The 15,299-nt window shown below is 40.7% G+C and overlaps 1 protein-coding gene across 3 annotated transcripts in view; it reads right to left on the bottom strand.

Moving 5' to 3' along the window:
• Positions 1–10,611: 10,611 nt before the first annotated feature.
• The window catches only part of PTPRB (protein tyrosine phosphatase, receptor type B), a 62,561-nt gene continuing 57,873 nt past the window's right edge, over positions 10,612–15,299 (bottom strand). For all 3 annotated transcript variants that reach the window (XM_027659519.1, XM_027659529.1, XM_027659537.1), the window contains one exon: positions 10,612–14,951. In XM_027659519.1, coding sequence (XP_027515320.1) covers positions 14,929–14,951 — 23 coding nt within the window. In that variant the 3' untranslated portion in view covers positions 10,612–14,928. The remainder of the gene's footprint in view (positions 14,952–15,299) is intronic.

The following is a 15,299-nucleotide window of genomic DNA, read 5'->3' as shown; positions in this document are numbered from 1 at the left end:
AAGCCAAAAACAAACCTGTGGAAGAGAAGACATCCGAAACAGTGTCTATTAAGAAAAGAAAAACACTCAGGCCATGGCTTATGTTTAGATAATCAAATGAAAGGAACTACAACTGAATTTCTAATTATGGCACCCATAGTATCATGCAAATATGGTCTTTTAATCCTGGGCAGAAATCTTATAGCCAGAGCTATTGAAAAATCAGCTGATTTCTGCATGTGGGTTCTCTGAGAATTAAAGGCTATTTGTTTTGGGTTTTTTTCCCTCTATATAGGATAGCTGCTATTTCTCCATTATCTTTCAATCAGAAACCAACCTCTTCCCTTTCTGGCATCTTAAGAGGCTGCTATGCTGATCTGTCAAGTTAACAGTCTTTGCTGCAGAGAGCATGAGCAGGAAAACCTCCAAGGGAATATGCGTGCAATTAATCATACTGCCTTGTCAGGTCACAGAACCACTGAATGAATCAACCCCGAAGTTTGATATTTGAGAGTCTGTGCAATTCTTGTTCTGGTTTGATATGCTGGTGTGAATGCTGCCATTGCTTGCACTATGTTTAATTCACAGCTCTTTGGTGGTTTAATGGTTTGAAGCATCATAAGCTGAAAAATCACTTTGCATGCCTTGGATGCATGGCTGGAGATGCTATACATATTTAAAAAAAAAAAAGAATAGCCAATTACAGTATATAGCTGTAATTTGTATGTAAAATTTTATTATAAAATACTTTTGGCATAGCTGTAAAATTTCATACACACCTACAAAACACAATCTCCAAACAGCATATACAGAAATCCACTGGAAATGTCTCCCAGAAATGCAGTAGTTTTGATATTATATTAAAAAAAAAAAAAGCCATTTCTTTGTGATTTAATTTAATGAGCTAATGGAATGTCAAACATTACTTTTCATAACATAACTACTTCATAACTTTTCAGCTAGCATAAGGTTTATATCTATTTTTATTTGCATGCCAATTGTCATTCACCAAAAGCTGTTGGAAAAAATCAACCAATAAGCTCTTTCATATAATTGCTTGTTCTACAACTGAGAGTTTCTGGACAAAATACTTCAACTATTTGGATCCCATACAGCAGGATCAATTAAAAAAGAGATGTGAGCAGCTAATGTTTTTTTTCAAAAGCCCCAAAGAACCAACTTTTACGCCATTTTCATTCCCTCAATATAGGATTAGGGCAAATTCAGACTTCAGACAAAGAGCAATTTCTGATCATGCCTATCAGAACATGTACCAATATTGAAGTCTATCTTTCCATTGTTTGCAAGGCTGCAGTTCAGTTCAATATATTTCCATGTGAGATTGCATTTTCAATGCATTTCAGTCCAAGAAACACAGACCCCCATACTGAAGGCTTGCAGAGCTGCTACTTGACTTGTTCAGGTCAGCTGCCTTCAGCAGAGCATCAGCCCTTCTCCACTTAGCAGGACAGGAGCTCTCCCCCAGCCCTTTCCCCTCTGGCACTAAGTCAGTTTGTCTTGTGGTACCCACAGGAGAGGGGACAAAGCGGCCACCTGCTCTCTGTTGCCGTGCCCATTGAGGTCAGAGGAAGCAGTGTCTCTAGGGTGTAATATTTGGCATTTGCACCTGGATATCAGGAACGCTGCCTGGATGTGGGGCTATGGAGAAGGAGCATGACTGAGGGTCATCAGGGAGAGAGCTCCCACCTAAGAGCAAATGCAAAACATTGGAAGGGGTATGGGTTTGGCAAAGAGTGAAATCTTTTGTGGAATTCAAAGGGCTGAGCTATCTTTCCCTGCACTGTTCCTCTGAAGAAAATGTTTGAGATGATTAAAAAATTACCTGTGAAATTTTCAGGAAATTTGTTCTTAGGCAGGGGCAGATTATTTTGGAAGGACTGAATATACAACAGTCAGTACATCTAAACAGCGTAGATGCCTACTATTGTTTTCTGAAAAATCATCAAGAACAGGCCTGATACCAAAGGAAAAAAAAAACCACAGATAATGTGGAGTTAGCTAGTGTCTCTTGCTTTTGATAGATCAATTTTCAATTCTTATCAAAAATATAGAGCATATGCTATGAATCGACAAGTATCTGGACAAATGAATCATAGGCAGTAAATTATTCTGGTGTAAAAGCAAATAATGTCCTGTGAACTTTGCTGCTTTTGTACAGCCAAACTGAAGACAAGTGGAGACACATATGGGAAGCAATATACCATAGGGAGCATTTTAAGTAATGTCTCAAGATCTTACTGAAAAAATTAATTTAGATCAGGCTGGCAACAAGTGAGAAGAGATTGAAAATGGGCTGAAGAATTGCCAACACAAAGCAATAATGAACAGTGAGATACCAAGCACACGTATGGGATGAGTTGTCTCGATAGCTTTATTCATGATATGAAATGGCAAGGTAAAGTGCAAATTAATTGAATTATTTTAAATATGCCAGATCAAGAGATTTATGAGCTCCAGTCTGAGGGGCAGGTGATTCAACAACAAATATAAAGAGGTAAGAATACCAGCGGAAGAATAAAATGTCTTATCTATTCCTGGAAAATATAAGGTAAAAATAAGAGAGACAGATCAAATATAATTTTTGATGGGAGGAAAAACCTCAGCAAGCAAAAATATCACTGTAAAGCCTTTAGATAGCTGCTAAAAAAGCACACTGGTGCAATTGCTCCTACTAACCCTGGATTTTGATGACATTTAGCTGATGTCTTGGGCTGAAACTGTGACTTCTTGGGAGAATATGGGGGTACCATGTTTTATTAAACTGTTTTCATGTATTTTTTCACCTCTTTTGCTCAGAGCAATGTATTTCCCATTATTTTTTGTTGAAATTTCTGGCAAGTTAAGAACAGTGTTGCATGGGATTTTTTTAGAGCAATTTGGGCTGTTTCTGGTGCCTGAGGAAGGAGCTGGAGCAGGCAGAGCCCAGTAGCAATAGCCCCATCCTGTCCGGGTCCAGGGAAAGCAGCGTAGCAAGTTTTTCTGCCAGCTTCAGGCTCTGCCATTGCAGCAGATGAACCATCACACTGATTTTTCTTTCCAAAAAGCAACACATTTCTTTTACAAACCCATGCAAAACCACTGCCTAAACTCTTCCCAGGGGAAAGAATTTTGCGCAACTGGATGCAGCAAGCAGGACATTGCTGGGGCTGAACATCTCACTGTTCACTGATGTCCATGTCAATAGATTTGGGATGAGGTGGGGTTTTCCTCCAGGGTTATTTTGGGCATAAAACATATATTCATGCATGCAAATTACTTGACATAACTGGTCTTCCTCACTGACAGGACATGCATGTGTGCCCATAGAGTTCTTGCTGTGCCAAGTGAGCAAAATAAAAGAAGGTTTTGGCAAAACTCCATATTTCAAATCAGTTTTTAATGACCTTCTATTTAAATTATATCTTGACCTATCTTGAAACTTTTTGGGAATTATTTATTTTTTGTGTATAATACCTCTACAGATTTACATCCCGTTTTGTAGTAATAGGACAACTAATGTGTGGCTGCATAATGGCAGCTTGTTGTGGCATTAACTGTGCCTCAAAGTAAAATGGATTGGAAGTTCTTCCTCCTTTCCATCCTGCTATTGGAGTGACGCACATATGCTTAGATTTCCCTCTGTTGCTTCCTTCCTAAACACTGTCTCTTCAGGCACATAAATACATACGTATTGTGTGGTAAAGGTTTACCAAACTCATCTTTATTCTGTATTCATGCATACTGAGTTGTCTTTCTTGATACTTAGCTTTGTAATGATCAAAGACATTCTGTACTGACTCGCATTCCTCCTCATTTTATTGTTCTTCTATTACTCCTCTCTAGCTCTTCTTGTGTTGCATTTTCAAGGTTGCTTTTACTGATAGCCAAAACAAAAAGACAAAATAAAAGTGAAAAGCAAATTGATTAATTTTAGATTTATTTTGCAAAGACATACTAAAATTGCCTTTTTATTTTATTTGTTGTACATTCTGTGCTTTGCTAAATAACCTTGAAGACTGTGCTGCCAAGTCAAGCATTGGTATTAGCAATAGTCATTATGTAGCTTAAAAGCATTCTGATAATTTGGCCCTCTTCATTTAAACACTACCTATTATACCTTATGAAATCCGAGAAAAAAAGGAATAAGAAGTGCTGCAGTCTTGTTGAAAAATAAGGGTTTTCTTCGTCTTTCAGAAGAGTAAATTTCTGGCACAAGTATCATATTAAAACCTGCTCCATCCTTGGATGAGGAAGAAGAGGGCTGGCAGCAGAGTTATTAATTGGAGTTAGGTCTCCTCACATCCATGGGAAAGAAAAAGTTCTTTTACAGAAAGCTGAACTGCTGCCTGCAGAGGTTAGATGTTATGTGAAAGGTTGGACAGCGAAATAGCGTCAGATATGAAGTGCAGGTGTCCTGGTTCCTCAGTCCCTATCCCAACAACTAGCCCAGTTCTTGTCCTTTACTGGAAACATCTGCAGGAAGACACAGGGTTTGTGTTGGCATTCAGCATTTCTGCACATCAGCAGCCCCATTAAATGCTATCAGTGCTCTGGGGAAACTGGCTCTGCAGGCCAGGGTATGAGACTGTGGTGGTACTTGCTTCTGCTTCCACTGCAAACTTCAGATTGCTATTTGATGATTAAGGTGTGTTTCTTCATGCTAGCTGGGGATGGTTATCATGCATCTGAGGAAAGTGAGACAGCTTTCCCTCTCCTTTTCTCCCTCCTGCTGTCACTTTATCCCTTACTGTTCCTCTGAACAATGCCCTCACAGTTTGAACTAATTTTCTTTGAACTGCAGGCACTGCATAACTCATAGTTTTGCCTATTATTCCATCCCTAAACATCTGCCATTGTTTATCTGGATGGTTTAAACTTTTTATGTTCAATTTATTAGTCTTTCTGAGAATTACCTCCAGCCTTGTGTGGAAATACACTCAGCGGTGGAAAGAGCTGCCAGCTGTGGGGCTCCCCTAGCTCCTCTTGTGACGGTTTCCATTGCAAGGTAACCTCTGCCATTTCAGAGTGTGGGATTTGATGACTATGCCATTTTGCCAGAAAGAGGCAGCCCCATCCAACACCAAGCCAGTGTAATTTCTTTTACTGCCTGGGTTTTGAATGAGGTTATTTTTAATGCTGATCCAGAGGCAAATGTCATTGGCAAACACCTTTCCTCGGTTAGGTTAGTGAAAAAGCTTCCCTTCTCCTTTCCTGCTGGATGTGCAGCAGCTGGGAGGCAGCAGTGTGCTCCTACCACTTGATGCTCCTGCAGCAGGTCTGGGGACCTGGCATTTCTGCTGCCAGCAGCTGTGGCACCTTGTCCTTACCAGTCCTGCCCCCTCAAGCTCATGATGTGATCTTAAAGGAAGACAGTGGGAGAATGGGCTTAGAGCCTCACACAGATTAATGATCTGTTATTTTTGGTGTCTTTTCCCCTTACATTTCAGACCAGTGCTAGGCTAAACGACTTTCTTCAGGGTTCCATCTTGCCCAGAGCCCATATTTCATATCATTGATAGTTACCAAGAACTTGGTTAGGTTGCACCAATTTCTGTGGCAAATCAGACCAGCCACAGCATTCTTGATTGTAAGTATCAAGTTGTAGGTTAGAGGGCCATTCATCCCTTCTTGTTAAAGGTCATTGCACAAGCAGCCCTTGAAGTTCAATTACTTCAAGGCCCATATACCACCCAAATCTGTGTCTCTGCTGTAAGATTTAAAATGCACCACTATTTTCTATAGCATCTTGCATGCCATCTGTTTTCCAAATCAGTTTCCTCAGCTGCATATTTAATTACTGAGATAAGAGCTAGAGGGGGGAGGATATGGAGTTGGAGGTAAGGGAAATTTGTGAAGCGTCTGCACTCAATTCTCCCTTTCATTGTGCTAAGATATGGGGTGGCATTTCAGAGCAAAGGGGACCTGGTCATACCAACAAGATCCTCAGCTTCCCCATCTCCCTGAAGGGGGTCGATGCAGGGAACAGTCTCACCATGCTGGGCTTTCATGTTCTTGACATAACACAGGGCATGAACCAACATCCATCCTCCTCCTGTTATCCAAAACTCTTCTTTCCCTTTCTCTATTCCCTTTTTCTTTGAGGCTGGCACTCAGCCATTGGTCATACTTGCACCTATGGGAAAGCCAGTGTTAGACTTAACTTTTTTCAAACCCATTATTCCTGTTCCTCACAGACGTAGGTGGTAGACTGGGGGCTGAGCTTTGTTGGAGTCTCATTTTCTTGGGGCAACCTGGAGGGATTTGAGAGGGGCAGGTCATGTTTGGTCAGAGCAGCTAGACTAAGGGAGTGGAAAAGGGTCTGAGAAGCAAAAAGGGTGATGTTAAATAACTCTTGCACTGTTAGCTCATGGCTGCATAAAAAGTCAGACTCTCTCATGGAACTGACCGGGGAGATTAAAAATAGCTCTTTGTTTTTGTTGATGACAAGGTAATTTTAACACAGATCACTCCCCGATCTGCTGTGCTGAGTGGCAACAAGCAGAGAGATGTGGGAATAAGTGGGTGGCACAGGGGCCAGAAAGTAGGAGGTGGAAGAGTCTCACCTCCTTGAGAACAGCAGTATCTAGTACCGAAAATTCAAGCGTGGCTTCCCTTCGCAAGGCTGAGTGACGAAGGAGAAACGGGCTTCCCCTTGGTGCGAGGACCCTCTAGGCGAGGTGTGTGTGCTCCTGCTTTCACTGCACGATCTCAGCAGCTCGGCCTCCTGCTCAGAGCATGACAGAGTTCTCTCCCCATGATCGCACCACATGGTCCTTCACAGGCTTTTTTTCATCTGGTCTCTTACAGTGTGTTGGACAGAGAAGAGAAATTAAGTAAAAGAAGTCACCATAATGCTGGTGGAGGTCTCTGGTGGCTTTATCCTTCTTCCTAGCTGCCTTCCTATCCCAGCATGGATGTATGTGCATTTCCCCCCACTGAAATGGATGCATCTTCCCTAGACAAGAGCAGTAGAAATTCACCCACAATATTTTCTATTTTTCTTGTTTTCCTCTGATGGTCTCAGTACAAGATATTTAGGTCTAATCCCACCAAAACAAACAGAAATTCATGCTGGACAACACTACCAAGTTAAGAATCTGAAATTTTCTTACCTGCCCTGTTTCAACAACCACAACATACTTGACACCAGCACTTCCTTTTGCTTTTTTCCTCCTCCATTTTTGTCATTGAAAGTTCTGGCATTGTAGAGGCAATATTTTAGCTACCCTGGGAACTACTGGAGGGTGCTGAGGGGACTTGTTCATTCACCAGAAAGTTTACAGCAAATTTGTCACAGCCTGACCAGATCTAATTGGTGCAATGTGTAAAGAAACAGGTTCATTGGATATTTTTAGTGCTCTCTAACCTTTCTAGCACAGAATTGTTAGGCATTAATTAATTCCAGCTGTCTAAAGTTTTTTTGAAGTTGGATTCTCACAAATAATTTGGCTCCAGGTGTCTTTTAGATCCAATGGTAAGACAACAGGATGCTGGCATTTATCATGTGTAGTGTCTTGAGCATATCTTTTCTGACCTGTTTGATATTTTGGACATTATATATTTCTTTACCTCTTTATTGCCTTTGTAAGTATCTGTTTTTTTTTCTCCTAGTGGTTTCATTACTGCTAGTCATTGATAGGCAGAAGAAATGCCCCCAATTAACACATGGACCTTTCTGTAGCTGTCATTTGTTTGCATAACATTTTCTTCCCTAGCTAAGCTGCATGGAGCATTCTGAACACCCTCACTTTGCTTTCTGCATCCAATTATTTTTACTCTGTGTTTTTACAGTGTAGCTCCATTCATACGAAATCTATTTGGGTAACTTTACTACATGCCATATGGTCTGTATTTGATTTTCCAGGAAGTTTGGGTGTTCTTATCCATAATGCCCTTAGTCTCTTTTTAAATTTCAAGGTTCTTTAGTCTTTGTGGTATAGAAAACAGAATTGGAGGGTCTTCTTCCTGTGCTACAGCCTCAAACCTGGTCTGGGCATAAACCAGATGCATTTATCCCATGTATCCAACAAGAGTGGGAGAGATCAGGTGATTATAGTGGGAACATATAATTTTTAAAATTTCTATTATTAAGCTTCCAAAGTGAAAATTATTTACATAACTTTGCATCATGCGCTAATGCAAACAAATGAAATATGTTCCTATTCCTATTGACATATATGTGTATCACTGCCAAGGACAGGGAGAATTTGCAAAGGAGTGTGATACCAGTGCTGATTCCTTCATGCTTGCAGACTGATGCAGGGATCTAGTGCTAGTGTCCTGTGGAGCCACCCAACGTGGATGCTTCCCTCTCTGAAGATGTCTTGCACTATTTTCCCCCAACACTTTGCTACATTGATGATTAATGGAGACACTTCAGCTGAAAATCTCTTGTGCTTACCAAGCACAAGAGACAGTGTGTAGAGACAGTGTGTCCCCATCATGTGCCTCTGCAGTCCCCGCCATGTGCTGGAGCCCCCCAGCTCAGGGATGGAAGGTCTCAGCATGGAGGGAGGAACCAGACCAGTGCCGAGTCGCAGCTAGGCTGCCTCAGTTTCCTCTCTCCTTGAACCCTGAAGGTGTGTGCACCCACCTGGAGCATCTCTGGGGGCTAGGGCATGCTTCTGCCACCCTTTCCAGTTGGGAGTTTGGTTAAGGAGGGGTGGGGAGGGCCCCTGCAACTAGGCTTGGAGTGCACCCTCCCTGTGCTGATCGTGGGCACCCTGCCTGGTCAGTGAGAGCCATTAGGGGGACTTTAGCCTCTTTTGGGGGCCCTAGGACCTCTGCAAAAGCAAACCTGTGGGTGTTAAAATGTTTTCCCTGGAGACTAAAAGGCTCTGAGGTCTGCAAAGAGCTTTGCCCTCTTGGATCATGGTGCCTCTGCGCCTGCTTGGTACTGCTGACTACTACTGCAGGTCTCAGGAAGCTGGGACCATCTCTTATCCCACACAAGGCTGCCTGTTGCAGCAAGGTTTCGCATGGTGCAACTGACAGTAACCACCCACCTGGGGTATAGAAAGGACATCAGGCCTCTGCAGAGCCAGCAGCTGCTGCATGATGAGCACCACCAGCAGATCATTGCAGAGGGGTGGCCACCGGTGGCTCAGTGATCAGCACAGCCCACGGCACCGCTGCCCTCCTGGCGCCCTCCTGACACATGGCCTGGGGCATCCGCTGCAGAGCACACCCCCAGCCCCACAGAGCATTCACCCTGCCAACAGCAGAAGGGGTCCTTGCTTTTGCAATGTCTCCATGAATTAACTGGAACGCAGTATTTTTCCTCTTGTTCTTCTTTTTCTGCTGGTTTTTTTTTTTTTTTTTTTGCACAGGTTGGGACTGGTATTGTACCAGAGCAATGTGTAAAACCTTGGCTAGTAACATTTGAAATTTTCACCTGTGTTATTTTCTGACACACTGGTATTGCCTGACACACGTCCTGCCTGCCGTAAGATGTCTGACACACAGTTATTTCTAATGAATGCATAATAAAGCAACTCATAGTGAAGACAGGCACTGGCAGGAAATTGAAATTATGGTACAGCAAATAACTTACCAGACAAAACTGCCAGCTGGTAGGTATGAAGCCCAGATACAAATCCATTTTATAAAAATAGAAAAAGTATATAAAGTCCATTTTATAAAAATAACAAGGTTAAAATCTAGATTCTGGTGATATTTTAACAGGAATCACCTACTGTGTTCTTTCTGAACTAGAAGATACTCTTTGTGTTTCAGTTTCTTTGCTGGACCATGTAAAAACATTCATATCTATCTTTGTCTGTAATGGTGGCCTTGTTTCTCCTGTGTGGAGATATTAACTGTACATTATTTTATCATTATCACTGCTCTTTTGTGTCTACATTGGCTTCAGGACAGAATAGAGCTCAGAGATAAACTTTTATATCACAAACTAAAAATCTAACAATTCCCTCAGCCTTCACTACATATCCCGTCAGCAAATAGTTCACAGTACAAAATAGAAGCCAATAAATCATTCTTTCTTTTAAATAAACAGAATTAACTTGTCTTAAACACTTCTGATGACCAATTAAGAATAACTGAGACACAGAACATACTGCCAAGCACCCTGACCTCACAAGAATGTTAACAGTTTTTAAGAACTGTGGAGGGCAGGAGGAGAAGAAATACATTTGTTAAAAAGCATGGTTCAGATCCTCGACTGGTAGGCAGAGATGGACCTCCAGTGCGGTGCTAATTGGTACAATTGCCTGGTGAAATGTCTCTAAAATAACAGGCACTCAAGTTCAAGATCCACTGTGGTTTTAAATATCCATCGCATAACTCAGACAGTATCTGGTTTAATAAAGGAGGAGGGTGGAGAACCAGAGAGGAGAAAGGAACAATGGTATCTTTCCACATGGGCACTAACATGGCCAGTGGGCAACAGCAGAGCCCCCTTCCCCCAAACAGGCTGAGGCTTCTGATGAATTTAATGTTCTCTGAAGACCATCTCAACTGAAATCAAACTGACTTATGACCTTTTCTCTGAGCAGCAGGACAACAACATCCATAATGCAAAGGCAGTCAAACAGAAGACAAGAATGTGATTTTTTAAAAATGAATGTTTTATTCATGAACTATTTATAAAATTGTGTAAAATATACTCAAATATATTTGTTTTGTTGACTGTAGTTAAAAATATAAAAATATACTTAAATGCATAAATTAAATTGACAATAGTAGCACAGTTCTGTGTTCATCCAGTGTTTGTTAGGAAAAGTCATTATAAGTAATTATATTGCATATGAGAAAGGAATATGTGCTGAAGACGTTTTTCAGACACTTTACTCCAGGAAAGAATTTACGGCTAGACACATTTCAAAATTGTGGGTTTTTTCTTTGGCCATAGTGGTGCTACCAACAGCTGAGGAGTCTGACACTATCAGCCTGAGAGGGATAGTTGAGGGCACAGGGTCTACAGTGAGTTGCCACCGGAACTATAGGTCCCAAAGCTCACAGCTCCAGAGCCCACACATCTGTGACAGGGCCATCATGGGAGTGGTGGTCATTCTATAATGCATTTTATTCACACAAATTGTATGTCTGAAGTATGGAAAGAAATCTGAATAAATGTTAAACACTTGCTACACCACTCCTTGGTCATGAAGCTGTGGCTGCAGTATGCAGTATCTCTGAATGTCAGATGCATTTCTCTAATCTGCAGCCCTGGGAGGAGATGCTAATATAGTGATTAGATGGTTACTGTCCCATATATTAAATCCCAGGCTGAGGAGCTTGGCTAAGTGCTCATGTACTCCTCTCTGTCTTGTATTTAACTTCTGGTTTCAAAGTTAAAGCGTAAATAACCATATACAATACATAATATAAACTTAAAGCTCACACATTTTCTTTTCTCTGTTCTACAACTGAAAGGAAATTCATAGTATATCATGGCACAAAATAATATTTCTGGCAATTTTAGGCATTATTTATTGCTAAATAACTATAGCAGCAGAGAAAAATGTATAAAGTTGCACTTTTATGACATCTTCACAGTATGCCTATTTCTCTCACCCACTTTTGTGTTCCATTAGTAACAAAAAATATCACTTATCAACTCCAGCTATGTAAAATCCTTTTTTTCCCTACATTCGGTAGTGGATCTTGTAATTGTATTGCACAGATTAAAAAACTCATTTATTACAATTTTTTCATTATTAAATAACTTTCAATACAAAAATTTGAATTAACCTAAAAGCCCAACTCTGCAAGTGCTTCAGAAGTGGAATGGTATTTTCTTCAGGCAAGCATTCTGGTTGACTTTCGTGAAAGTACTCAGGTAGCTTTGTGGACAATCCAGAGATTCGCAGGACTGGGCTCCAAGTGTGCAAATCGTAGCTTATGGATCTGCTACAACACTAGCCTTGCTTTATAACATTATTATTGGGAAACATCAAGAAGGGAATTCTGAGCGTTATCCATGGACATTCAAAAGATATCTTTTTCCTTAAGACCTGTCTCTGTTCAGTACAGTCTCCTTCAAATCCATTCTTGTTACATTAACAATTTCCCATCAGGCCTGTTATTCAGCTTAGAGGCACAGTAAATATAATTAATTATACTGCTATGTAGGCGTTTTATGTTAATATGCTACATAGATAGTTTTAACTTTTTCTCACTGGATTTACACTGGTTTCATATGAGCAGAATTGGCTAGAGAGCAGAACCAGAGCAATAATGTGTGTGGACTGTCTTATGTGTGACCTAGCTGGGCAGAGATGTAAAGCTGCTTGTGAGCACTCTGCCAGAGCACTTAAGGTCATCTGTCACATTAATAAGTGATGAAGAGGAAGATGCTTATGAACTGTGTCCATTATTAGCTGAGAGAAAAGATGAAACTAGTCGTCTGCTATGACATTATCGTTTTGGGTACACATTTGTGAACTCTGTAGATGCAGACAAGGGAGCTGAGAACAATAAAATAAAGAGTAAAATGATGTGCGTCTTTCTGAAAATGATGCACAACATGCATACACAGTGTGCAATCAGACTTTTGCTCTCAGATCCTTTGTTACTGAGTGAGTTCTATTCCTCAGCACTAAAAAAATCACACAGTGATATATAGCGTGAAGTAATTTATAGGATACATTTGGTATGTCTTCACAGTGTAATTAACATGTGCTGGTAACTAACATGGTGACCTTTGCTCCTCAGCTATCCCTGAAAAAAGAAAGGACTAAATGCAGCACATGTAACACAACAGCAGTTTTTATGACGCCTTAAGTCCAGCGGTTATTAGCAGGGTCAACAGTCGATGTAAAGCTGCCATGCTTGTTTGTCCTTGCTTGCTAACCTAGTTAATCTAGCAAAGGAAACAGAGAAAAAAAGCACTCTGAACATTTCTTTGTGGTTTTGCTTAGATTTCCCCTGTGAAAATGTCTTCCACTCTAATGCTAGTTCCTTTCTTTTTCAGTTCCAATTAAGGGTGGTGGATTTTGGGGTTTGTGTGGTGCCAAAGAGGATGTACAGGAGGAATGAACAGTATTTTCATACAGAAACACCTAAAAGATTAACCAAGCTTCCATGTTTTGAGCAGCTGTGAAAGCTGATATGAAGGGTGGCTTCTGAGGCATATGAGGATATTTGGTCAAGAAAGGATGAGACTCCAGATGAGTAGGAAGGAAGAGTGACTATCAGGCTGTTTCCTTCTCTCTAAGAAGACCACGGGGATATGGATGTGCATAGTCCTGCTGGTTCTGCTTTGGAATGATTTCTTAAGAAAACTCTACCAGGAGCTGCCTGGTAGATTTCTTCAGCCACTGTCAGGCAGATATTCCTACAGCAAGGAGGATGCAGCTCCAGTAAGGCATGTGGCACAGGGCCACAGCAGTTCCTCAGTTAGGCACTTAGCCACTTATTGACTGGTTCTCAGAAGGCCTTCAAAAGTATTTATTTATCTCCAAAACAGAAGTTGAATTTAGGCAATTGTCTTCAGTAACAAGCTAAGTTTTCTCTAGGGAATGTATAGGTAGATATATGAAAGAAGAATTATCAAGCCTTTCTTTCTTTTTGTGATAGAGAAGAGGCAGTACATAGTTATTCTCCATTTCTTTGAAGAACACCTAAAAAGACAAAGAATAGCTGAACAGCGTTTAGACCCTTGAGTGAGAAGCCTCTGCAGAGGAGAGAGGCTGTGCATAATCCACTTGGCTGGACAGGATACCTGCTGAGTGCTCTTTGATTTTACTTCTTGCTAGTCAGTAAATGTTTTGAGTAATGACTCCCTGCCTGGGGCACGGGGAGTTGGAACTAGATAGTCTTTAAGGTCTCTTCCAAACCAAACCATTTGATGATTCTATGATTAGCACAGACCTGCCAGCCTACATTCCCTGGCTTACCGATGAGCCTTTTTCCGTTCCAACTGCCCTTGTTGGTGGGCATCAGGCAACATTCACGTGGAGGATTCTTTCTATGCAGACATGCTGGGGCCAAACTTTGAAGGTGATCAACACTTGGGGCAAGTAGCATAAAGCCAGTTGTGTTAATTGTTAGAGATATATATGTTTGCAATCTATCTACTTTTTGGCTCTCATGGCACAACATTGTTTCTAATGAGCTAAGGAAGTTGTCAAGACTTCACATCCTCACAGGTCTGTTAACACAAATGTCTGAGGCATTTTTTGAACATTTTTCTTAATTATAATTATTCACACATGAAAACGCATAGACAGGTTGTGGTCTGATTCTGCTCTCTTAAACCAGTGTAAAGAAATCAGAATATGACCTGTCTCCCCTCAAAGTATGTGGTGGGAGATAGGTCTATTAGACTTCACTGCAGCGTTATGTTGCTCAATATTTTTCTCCTATGTCACATTAGACTGAAACAGTTGCTTCCGGTGAGGTGAACCCTGTTTTGCTCAGTTGTTACTGAGTTCTGTAAAAGGTATGTCATTGTGTTACAGGTTATACCCATTTTTCTCAGATGAAAAGCAGTAAGTTTAAAGTGTAGAGTAGCATTGTAACTCCTATACAGGACTACTGTTCCCTTGCTTAATAGTAGCTTATTTCATCTCACAAACACTGAACTAGTTAAAAAAAATGAGGTTCTCCTTAAAGGATTTTTCCTGTGTCATGCCAATACCGCCCCAGATGCAGCAGTCCTGTTAGCCAATGAATTAAAAATAGTTTATGTAGAACAGTTTATAAAAACTGTGATAAGAAAAAAAATAGTATTATCTGAAGCATAATATTAATATAAACAATATAGAAAAAATACATATTTACATAATGCCAAAATACAATTATATACATTAATACCTATTATATTTAAATTATATATCTTTTTAAAAAATCACCAGACCAATAAATTATACAGTCTCATCAGAAAGGTCTGGCACCTTTCTGGTGCATGAAATACACATACAAAAAATCCCAAACAAACCCCCGAGTTAACAAGTGTGGTCACAAAAGTAGATATCTCTAACATTCTTAGTGCCTTGAATAAACAGCATCTGAAAGCAAGGAAAACTGATATTAGAAAAAAGGTAAACAACACAGGTGGCTTCATGTTCAACTCTGCCAGCTGACTACAGTGCTGAGAGGAGGTTACGTGGCAGCAGCGCTGGCTGGTGACTGATGTGACAGCAAAAAGCAAATCCCACCTCTGCTTTTGCTAGGACTCTCAACTTGTAGAAACCTGGCTGAGTCCCTGGCCTCCTCCAAGCCTGTTCCACCTATTGATGACAACTCTGATTTCTACAAGCTAGATCAAGAAAAATGTTTTGATCTCTCATTATATAATCTCAGTTCCTAATGTCCAAATTTCTGGAGCTACTGAGATCCTGTTGTTTGACCCTAAA

The sequence above is a fragment of the Corapipo altera genome, unplaced genomic scaffold (assembly GCF_003945725.1).
Source record: "Corapipo altera isolate COAL_440 unplaced genomic scaffold, ASM394572v1 1, whole genome shotgun sequence".
Classification (NCBI taxonomy): Eukaryota; Metazoa; Chordata; class Aves; order Passeriformes; family Pipridae; genus Corapipo; species Corapipo altera.
Note: the sequence above shows the minus strand (reverse complement) of the source record. Positions and strands in the feature narration are given on the sequence as shown.